Raw genomic sequence first — 12,109 nt, forward strand, 5'->3', positions numbered from 1 at the left:
GAGATACATAATTATTATCAATATTATATTAACAATAAATAAAGAAGAAAATGTGTTGGTAGTTTAGCCTTGACAATTTTCTGAGCAAATAGTTGATTTTTATAATATTTATCTGCCAGTGACAAAAACCTCCAACATAAAATTGTCCAACAGTGTCCGAAAAATTGAGAAGAAAATCTTTAGCATAAACAACAGTAGTTCTCAACGAACTGCATTCGCGCTGCTGGCGTGAATTTGGCAATGCACAATAATTCCAATTATTGGAAATTGGCTTTGAGGCGAAAATAAACTACAACACGTTTTGAAAGTGGTACAACAATTTCCAACAATTTATACCGTCAAATGTATTGGATTGGTTGGATCGATGTCCGCTAATGTTGTGATGCTAAGTTTACTGGTCTGGGTGAGTCATTACCTTGTCGCTGATTAGACAGTGTGTGAGGAAAACGCGGTCGTCGCCGGCCTCGTTTTCCGTGGCCGTCGTGGCGTTAGACCTAACCGTTATTGTGAGTGCATGAAATGTGCTGTGCATTGCGGCAACATATCGGCATATGATCCTATACAATTCCATGCATATGTGAGCGAGCCTCATCACTTCCGGTCCACGTCACCCATTTCCCGAGGACATGCCGAGGGTGGGGTGCTTCAAGCGTCAAGGTGTACCTACCAACTATGTTTTTATATAAAATTCCGTAGTACAAACGATATATTTTGGATTCATAAGAGGCGAAAATTGTATTTTAAGTGTAACTAACCTTCTATGATATCTCCCTACTAATATTAACATTAACGCTATTAAAGTACCCATTAATTAAATTATACGTTATTAGAATTACATGGTTGATAATAAATTTAAAAAAGGTGGCAAGTGGGTAATCTGCTGTAATTCAAGTACGTTTCAAGCCAATCACTTGTAATGGATGTGTTAAAATTAAATTCATGGTAAATATATTGGAATTTTATTGTACCTAATCTGTATGGGTATAAAAAATATTTTTAGCGGAATCATTTTCAAGTTCTTTGACTGAGCAAAAAATTATTTATCGCTAATAATTGAAAAAAAAACTACAAAAAAATTAAAAATTTGTCATGCTTAGAAAAGTAAAAATATTTTGAAAATTGTTTCATGTATACCTATAAAAATGACCATATAAATATATTGTGAAAATTTAAAGTATTTACGGTTATTCGTTTTTGAGTTACGACAATAATAACCAAAATCGATTTTACAAAAACTGGTTTTTGAGTAAAAATTCCTAATTTTCCTTAATTTTTTTATGTTTTTTCCGACGCTTTTAAAACTACTGGATATTGTTTACTTTAGAAAAAGTACTTACTAGATTAATTTTTCCACCAGAAAAGATGATGACGTAAACATTTAAAGCATTTTTACTGCCCCGAAATGTGGTGACAAAAAAAATTTATATAACATACATATCATCGTAAAATCAATACGTTCATCGCTCCGCTCAGAATCTAAAATTGTAATTAATGTATGACATTGTTTTAAATTGTATATCCGATGGCAATAATAACAAAATTTAACAAATCGATTTATAAAGAGTATAACCCTTATGAAGGTGGTTATAAAACAACCTAAATTATTAAATCATTAATCATGACACGTTCGATTATATTATAATATATATATTTTAAAAAACCAAAAATCAGAATCCATATATAAATAAATAATTGTTTTTTAGTTTTTTTTTTACCTTAAGCATTAAGATTTAAGAAGAATTTATGTTAACTTTTCTTAAGATGAAAGGAAATAAAACTATTGTGGGAAACAGTACCATCCACTTTCGAGTTGCAGGCATAACAATATATTTTAAGAATAAACTTTGACGTTGTCATACAATCCACAGACAATTTTATGTACGTCAACGTATGTCGATTGTCAAACCAAAACAATTTCATCAACAATCACTGGTCAAGTTCGTAAATAGTCAATACTCAATAGTATTTCTTTATCGAGTTAGAATGTTTTATGTTTGAAACCCTTCGTGCGATGAATACTTAAAACTATGATTAAGTATACGATATTAATTGATCAATAATGCATAAAGTATTGAAATGAGATTAATATAATAATAGAAGCATTTTACTGTGCTTTAAAATATAATGTGATAATATCCTTGTTGTAGTAATATACTTATTTATTATTAATTTAATTAAGCAGGTAACTATCATCTCAACCTTGACGATACGATGATAATATTATGTCTTTGTTATAATATGGAAATTTTATTTTATACTACGCACTGATAACTAAATAAGATATAATTCATTTTATATCTAGTTGATTTAAGATGATTAATTAGCTATAATCTTGAACAACAACAAAAAAACATGTATGTTAAGTAGGTAGGTATTGAAATATAGTATTACGCACACAATAAAAATTATAAATTCCTTGATTGTGTACGAAATATTAATCAAACACGTGATTCTCAACGCACATTTTAACACATTGACGGCCACACATATGTTACCTATAGCAGTCATGTTTTTTTAAGTCATAGGATACCATGAATTCCATAGTATTGGCCAATTCAAAGTGACGCTAAACTTACAGAATTTGTTGTAATGCTATTGCAGTCATAACAATCGATGTGTTAATACAAAAAGCAACAAATCAGATTTTTAAATTTTTAAATTTTTAAGTTAAAGTATTTTCCCTAAAAAATAAGAGCTTGGACCATGATATGTCTCATGATGGACATCGTCTTTAACCATGCAAACCAAGAATCATGTTTTGTACAACATTTTTATAAATATTATACACTTCTACTAATATTTTGTCATTCAATTTAACTGCTCAATTTTTTTGTTGATTTATTAACATAAAAACATAATATATATCTACTTCTGAAACAACTAATAAATTTAATAGTCCACAGATTTTAATTTTGAACAAAACTAAATTGTTAGAAAACGGTTGTATACTTAATACCTATAGATTAAATATTAATATGTTTCATAATACTGTGTGGTTCTTATAATTTCAATATATTTATTTTATTAAATTCATGAAATAATAAATAAATTTAATTATACTTTGTATTTTAAATGTAACATTAAATTTTCATAATATTCTTAAATATCCAAATAATTATGGTAACTGGTTAGTATGAGGTTACATCAAAATATAATACTAAATGGTAAATGATAATCCGTAAATGTAAACTTAACTCAAGTACCTATACAATATGTATAATTCTGCATACCTGCATTGTCACTTTCATTGTTGCAAAATAATCATTCATTTTTCGTTTAAATAATTTCAACAAACAATATTTCTATTTAAATGCATTACCTGAGTTTTCGATTTTTTCAACAGGCGGTTTCTTATTTTCACGTTTGTCAATAGTACAAATTATCTACTATTGTAAATTTCGACAGAACGTCAGAATGTGTTTATATGACAAGACTATATTATTATCTAGGATCATATCTAGGAACTAGGATATTATTATTGTTATTATTATTAATATTTAGTTGGTTACACAAAATATAATATGAAATTATCCCACTCGATGATCGAAAATCCTTAATAACAACCAGCTCTACACTTTCCCAGAACATTGGCCCATACGGGCGATAGTGCGATCGGTAGGTATATTTTACAATATTACGTACTCCAGCCACAGGTCATTAGTTGGTCGAAAACTTCAAACATCGATTGCTTATTATTTGTTATAACTCATAATATTTAGTTATCGACGTGATTCGTCTTTACTCTTTCGTACTCGTGTTTTCTACTGTTTCCGTGTAGTGTACTAAAGTGTATTACTATTATACGGTCGGTGTCTTTTGTAATATTGACTATTTTGTCTATTTTACATTTTCACAATTACTATGTCTAATAAAAGAAAAATTACTAGCTCTTTGATGCAAGTTACTCTACGTCTCTACTTCTAAACGCTCGGCGGATGAAAAAATAAGGAAGATCACTAATATCGATACAGAAAATCAAGTTTTGTTCTTAGCGGTAATATTTTTATTAAGACTGTTCATCGTGGGGTTATAAATATAACATCCAACGATCAACGAAGTACTGGACGAATTAGCAAAAAAAAAAGTCTAAATACAAAAGAATATAACTCAACGTGATTATATTGCAATGTATAGAAGGTAATAAATAATAGTTTACATAGATATACGAGCGCACGACTGCGTAGATGCAAACGGACTTAACAAGTTGTAAGAATATAAAAGGTGCGCGTTTCAATAACGATTAACAAATGTGGATAATTAAAAAGCAGTAAGCTTAAGCTTACAGATAAATATTGCCAGACCGTGACCTTCGAAGAACTCAAAGATGACTATAGGGTTACAATAAAATATTATTACAATAAAAATAATAATAAGCATTTCGCTGTAATACAAGTACATATTGTAGGTATACAGAATGTAACAGGAAGACCTGACAGATGAAATAACTTTTTGTTCTACTCAATGTTTTTAATTTTAATTTTTTTTTTTGATATTTAATTATTATAGTCACTTGTGCTACACGTATAATACCCATGAAAAAATTTGTTTTTATTTTTAAAACTAAAAATAAAAAACTTTAAATGTTGATTTATCACATATTATAGTAATAGTGATCTCTACTATTGTGTAATTAATGTAAATTTGGTACAAAAATGTCGGCATTCCGCAATACTTCATCATTATTATCATCTAGTAGGTAGCTTATTATCGCGTAAATTTATGAATACATATAATATTATCGTTGCCTATGTAAATTTAATTTACTACACATACCTATAAATAAATTACTTAATTCAAATTATAATAAATTATCAATTTATATCAATTTGTTTAAAAATTATAGTTCAGAAGTATTCAAAATTTTTCATCCCAAGGCTCCTTTGAGTCTTCACAAAATTTTGACGACTCCCAAATTAAAAATTACTAATAATTTAACTCACGACTAATACTGCCAAACACGAGATACGCACTGATAATTCAACGATGGCAGTCGATGGTATCGCTGTCGCTATCGCGACATACGCGACCAATTAAAGCTATATTCAGCGAATGATTATTGTAGAGTGTAGACTGTAGACAATTCAACGTTTCCCAACCGGTATGCCCCAATGATAATAATAAACGTTTTTCGTAAAAATATTTTAAAATATTTATTGGTTTTCAATTATATGACGTGGCTCCCTTCGACAACTCCTGCGACGCCCCTGGGAGCCGCGACACATAGTTTGAATACCTCTGTTATAGTTGAATAATACACATTAAAAAAAATTAAAATAAAGTATTAAACAACTATGATAAAAAATGAATAAAAAATGTAAAACTTAAATATTAAGTGTAGATACTTAAATGGATCACCTAGTATAATAGATGACTTTCAATCGTCTACTGAAACTTATAATATTCCTACGTTATAATTGTTCTATAAATAACCGATGGTGATATCTGGACTGATAATCTATAATTATATTCAATACAATTTTAAAATGTAGTAAACATTATATTTGGGCTATGTGGTAAATGGTAATTGGTATTATCAAAATCTGTGTATTTCAATAATTTGTACCGTATTATATAGGCTTATATTCAAACGTCCATTATAATTATGATTTTATGAATATTATTTTATTAGGGATCTAGGTAGAGATAAAATAAACATAAATGTTCTTGTAATTTTTGGAAGAACATATTAAAATAAATATCCAATCGTTTATAGGCCCAATACAATTATTTATTTCACCCAAAATCTAACAAAACAAATTTAAAAATTACATTTCATCAAACTCAAATAATCAAATTGAAAAAAAAAAATTAACATAAAATATTTTTTTCTTTTTAAATGATAATAATTAAATTGTGATTTACACTTCACAATTTTAAACTTGTAATTTATTTTACAACAATAGTTTGGTGTAAATAAAAAAAATAAAAAGTAATATTTAATAAATATTATTTTTATCACTCGTTTATACGCTCAATATACTCGATTATACGCTAACAAAACATTTTTGCTCATTAACAACGTGCAATATTATGTTATTTCATCTAAACCAAATCTATTATAGTATTACTATAAGCGTAGATTTGACATATAAGTATAATATACATTTACAAAGTTAGCTATGTAGACTATTTATGTATGTGCTTATTAAATTGGATTAATTAAACATCCAATACATCAGAAATTCAAAAAAAGGTCTAATCGACTTGCAAATATAGTAATTTAAAAACTGTTATTAACATTACCTACTTACAATACTAACATATTATAGAATTTATGTTCATGACTTAAACTTTAAAATTTAAACTAAAATATATTGAGGTGCAAATATATAAGTATAGTCATAAAAATTAAGAACTGAATATTTACAGGCTTAATAGGTAAGTACAGAAATGTTTGCTAGATTATTATACAAGTTAGTTTTCTATGTATACGTAATGAACAAGAATTTCCAATTTAAATAATATCGCTTCAGGAACAAAAACCATGAACTAAGTACACACACACACACACACACACACACGCACGTACATATATATATAAATGTATAGACGATCTGATGAGAAATCTGTTTTAAAAAATTTGTTTAGATTTTTATACGAATCTCGTGAGATCCCTATTATGTTTTAGTCACACATTTCTGATCATTCCGTGTATAATACGTGTATATATATATAACATGTGAGCAATATTAAATGTGTGTCACAAACAGTGGCGTATTTTGGGAGGGTGTCCTCCATGTCTGGACACCCCCGACTTAAAAAAAAAGTCCTAATATATTGAACATCTGACATTGGTGTTATCATTTATTTTATAGTATATTAGTATACTATTTTTATTTTATCATAAAATAAATGGTATTTTATATATAAACGGCAAAACTGAAATTAATTTGATTAGATTCAACGCACAGACTTATCCAGAAATTATTTAAATTTCACCGGGTCATTACGATAATAAAAATACCCGCAGGCTGCAGCGAAAATACAATAACTACGAAAATATTATGATATATAATTATGTTCAAGTTAGCCAAGTTTACAGTTTATCAGTTTAGAGAATTATACTATTATGGTATTATTTGTCAATTTGTCATTCATTTTTTCGTCTACCGCCATGCCGTACGTTAGTACGTAGCACCGTCCACCACTGTCCAGGTGATAACTGAATAATGTAAGTACTTATTTATTCAAATAAATTAAATAATTATTAACACATTGGGGACGAACGCCATCATAGTACAATACAATAATCGGAAAAAATATCGATATTCAATACCGATTCAATATAATTTATATTATAACTCTGAACTCAATATAAATAAAATATTAGTAAAGTTAATAACTCTAAAAATGTTGTTTGTGAGGTTCAATAAATGTTGGATACCTCCCGATAAATCACCCAAAATACGCCACTGGTCACAAACATATTAATAATTATATTATACAGACATATCCACAAGAAAGTGTATATATACAGTAATCACTCAATAATAATTCCACACAATCATTTAATGCTACCCAACGTAATTTTCAAGTACTTATAACTATTAATTTTTTTTTTTTTTGTTCAAGTAACAATAATGTTTAGTCTTCGCCAAATATAATATTATGGTTCTCAATATTTTTGAGTTACCTACCTACTATGTGATAACAAAAACAGACCAACAATTGTTAGTAGTCACCAACAGTAAACCATTATTATAATAAATCTACAAAGATCGAGACATGAATGTTTGGTATGTAGTATAATGTACCTACGTTAAACACGGTAACAATATATAGGACGGACCGAGCAATAATGGCGCCAAATGGATGCCACTTTTAATAGAACAAAAATGAACCGATTATCACACATCCGTATAAAAGTGTAACGGCCAAATACATTCGGAAGGAATATTCCCGAATATTAACCAAAACGGTCATTATAATAATATTTGATTATTATTTACATTAGAAATCAAAGAAAATATTGTTTTGGGAAGACTCGTTGTCTGCTTGTCGTAGTTGGCTGCATTGCTCCTCCTCCGACTGACCAGCAGACTGATCAAATGACAGAAGTGATACTTCCATAGAGTCGGTGGAGGATAGCGACAATCATAGGGACCTGGAGTCGAAAATTTGTAATGATTTCGTGATTGCCTCGTCCTGTCGACATTCAACCAACAATATATAAGTTATAAATTGTGTATTTTTCGCTAATAAAATAATATGTAAAATTTAAAAATTTTATACGATGGGTATTACCTTTAAACATGATTCGATAAATTCTTCAAACGTAATCACTCCATCTTGATTGATATCGAGTTTTTGGAAAACCATATCGGTGTGATCTTTGGATTTAGTACTACCGCGGCCCTATCAAAAATAATATACAATAAATTAAATTATTCAAATGTTCAAAATTCAATGACAATAAATATAATATAATATAGGTAATTATATATTTTACCTATCATATATTAAATTATAATTAAAAAACTAATAAAAAGGGTTTAAATATAATTTGTAACGTAACACATTTCAATATTTCATATTAATCCTTTATAAGTAAAAATAAACTAATATCATTGTCCCATAATCAATGTATATTATCTGAGTCCGCGCAACATTCAGATAATATTATGTTTTCAATACTATCGATATTGAAAATAATAATGCAATTAACCACAATCTTAATAATATTATCAATAACAAAAATAATAATCATATACAGAGCATTCAAAATACAACTCTCTTTCAAATCAATATACTAGCTCACATACAAAAAAAAAAAAAATAGAAACCAACGGTAATAATATCTTCACAAGAAAATCTCTTAATCTCCACAAACAAAAAATCCAATAACCCGTTTAATCCAAAATCCATTATAACACCTCATCCGTACTATTTTGTTTATATTTTTACAAATTGTTTTCTCGCAAAATATTAAGTTACAAAATACATTATTTTTAATTATATCAATTACTCATCAATATTGTACAGTATAATTTTAGTAGTAAAATATCTAACGATACATAATAATATAAATAATCATGAATATCGTGTCTTACAATAATTGTACATTATTTGCATCCCATAATTTTTCATAATTTTAAAATAATATTTCTAAAGAGTCTGACTTCCGTCTGCCTCTTTATATAGGACCTAAAACCAACTGAGTAACAGCAACATAATTAAAATGTTAGGTATTACTACGTTCGACAAAAAATGCTCGTGGTCATAACTCACAACACATCAAAAAGTTCAATAGTTGTATAGTTAAAATTATACGTTATATATATAGGGACTAGAATCATATGAATTAAAAACTGCCGAAATATGCATGCAATTATATGCTTAAAACACTGAATTACCCTTAAATATTTTTATTTATATCTATACCAGTAAAAAAACCTTTTAGTACTTCAATTTTTATTTTTATTTAGTTTACTGGTAATTATAAACATAATTTTTTTTTATACATTTAAAGATAGAACTTCAATTTTTAAAATTTAACTTAACAATGCAATCAAAACAATAAATTTTAAGGAGCGCCGGTTATCGGCCAACATGTTTTTGTACACAGAAAAGCTCCGCTCCAATTCAACTAGAAAATTGGTGAGTATTTAACATATAATTAAAAATTTTACATGTTATCCGGCCAAAAATATACGGGTCTGTATAGCCATTATCGGGTCGCCACAATGTCCTAATTATTGTATCTATAATACAACTATAATGTATACATTTTCTATTTTATTTATTATATATTTTCATAAAAACACCTTTTAAAAGTTATATAATTATACAGCCATAGGTATCATATTATATTATATAGGTACTATAATATGCAATAAACAACGATACATCTGATAAATATGCATAAGTATACAAAATACATTTTAGATTCTGAGCGGAGCAAGGAAGCTAGTGGTTTTACAATGGTACTTTTTTTTTTTGTTTTTTATTGGATTTGTTTAGGTTTAATTTAAATTTGTAGCTATTATCTATCAATTGTTTGGTTCATTCAGTAAAAATATGCAAACGCATGGATTTCTAGCCCTAGCACGTATCTGTGTAATATAACATTGTCGATATCCCCTGATGGCCACAGTTGCGACGAATTTATTTAAATTAAAAAAAAAAATTCTGAAATATTATTATAAGTGGTTTATGCAGAAGAAGTCTGGTTTGGTAATCTAATAAAAGTATAATTTAAAATATATAGGTACGACTTAAAGAAATTAAAAAAGTTAAAAATCAAATAGTTTTATTATAAATAGAGTATCCACACAAAAAGGTAATAATAATCGAAATCTTTATTCGAGTAAAAAAATGTAATATTTTTCTTAATGAGTTTTAGACTAAGAAAATCCTTTCAAACTTTATTAATCCACTGAACAAACTCGAAACAAAATTAAAATATATATAAGCCACATACCTGTGCATACACAGTTTGAGTTTTTACTCCTTGATATTTTATCTTTAAAGTAACGAGTAATTCAATAGAAAGTTTATTTATAAAAAATTATCTTATTATCATTAATTTTACTCGTAAGTTTGAGCTCGTATTATGTACAGTATATACTATAAGTCAATATGTCATATATTTAAAAAAAAATTTGCAAGTAGAGTTTTTTTACACCGTGTATTGGTAAGATTTATTAGATAGATGTTTATCTTGAATAGCTTGATAAGTTATTATTTTTTTTGTTTCATATTTTCTTTTAATGGTTGAAATATGTAAACTAAAGTAATTGTAGCATAAAAGAATACTATTTTGTACTTACGTCATAGTGATATAATATGGTTATGGTTAAAATCTATAAAAATAAAACTCCAATTCTAACTTTTTTTTAATCAAAATGCATTTTACGTTAATATATTATTCAGTTGTCTGTACCTGTATTAACTAATAACTAGGTAATTAAAAAATAATTTATTGAATTAAACTGGTATATTAAATTGGAATAATTTAATCTTCAGATTTTTAAGTAAACTATAATTTATAATACGCATTACCCATTATTACATTAAGTGCAATAAATCTCGCAACACTATAATTCTACCTTTTTAAAATTCATATTATATTTTATGATTTATCTACTACAATTTTTCATTTAAGTTCCAATTTAAATGTTTTCATACCACTTCTCTAAATATTTATTTAAGTGTAACAACATTATAAAAAAATATATTATAGTCTTAATATTTTACATCTTATTACAATATAATATTATAACATGGAGGTATTTAACTAAATAAATATAGGTAATCTAATAACAATTTTTAATTTTAAACTTCAATTAATGAATTTTAATATAGTGTCAAATTGATATATCTAATGGAGATTTCTCAAAAGGCTAATTTATGTTATCTGTTGTGGATTTAGAATGTGCATAACATCTATATATCTTATTTTAAGATGATATATGTGTACAAAAACTACCAAATAAGTTTTGTAGCTGAAGTGATCTGATATTTTGCCAACAACAAAATGTATGCAAGTTAAGTTTAAGCATTTAAATTTGTGTAAGACAAATAACTTATCTTAAAATACAATATTAAACTTTTTTATCAATTGGACAATACACATAAAAAAAATCTTGGTTTAAATATTATATTTTTGTTATACTGACCTAAATGTTTGGCATTTATTTTAAATATTTAAAAAAAAAATAAAAATACTCACTGTATTTAGATTAATAATATAATCTATGTGACAATTTTTTTCTTTTATTCAATTATTTTGATATTTTGCTTATTTTATTTTTGTGTACATATTCAGTGAAACTTTTTTTCATTATTTAAAAATATATCTCTTCATTACTAATAAAATAATAAATACATAATATATATGTTATTACTTTTGGTGTCATCCTTTTTAATATACAATTAAAAACCCTATACTGAAAACAAATGTTTACTATTTGAACTAATCAATCAACTTGAGTTAACGATATAAAAGAGCAGAATTATATTTGTATTTAATTTATTTAGGGAAAAAATATATAAATAGTATTAAATTGAATTTATATGAAGTTATTAATAAGTTTGACAAACTCCAAACACCTCCATTATAAAATGTTTAAATTAAATTATAAATCTTTGAAACTAGCCCCGTCTTTTC

General features: G+C 26.7%; 1 protein-coding gene across 1 annotated transcript in view; it reads right to left on the bottom strand.

The window, feature by feature from the left end:
* Positions 1 to 7,517: 7,517 nt before the first annotated feature.
* LOC100168428 (Kv channel-interacting protein 4) overlaps positions 7,518 to 12,109 on the bottom strand; it is a 43,992-nt gene continuing 39,400 nt past the window's right edge. The window contains exons 6-7 of the mRNA XM_001951081.4: positions 8,245 to 8,355; positions 7,518 to 8,145 (exon numbers count right to left, since the gene is read on the bottom strand). Coding sequence (XP_001951116.2) covers positions 8,095 to 8,145; positions 8,245 to 8,355 — 162 coding nt within the window. The 3' untranslated portion in view covers positions 7,518 to 8,094. The remainder of the gene's footprint in view (positions 8,146 to 8,244; positions 8,356 to 12,109) is intronic.

This window comes from Acyrthosiphon pisum, chromosome A1 (assembly GCF_005508785.2).
Source record: "Acyrthosiphon pisum isolate AL4f chromosome A1, pea_aphid_22Mar2018_4r6ur, whole genome shotgun sequence".
Classification (NCBI taxonomy): Eukaryota; Metazoa; Arthropoda; class Insecta; order Hemiptera; family Aphididae; genus Acyrthosiphon; species Acyrthosiphon pisum.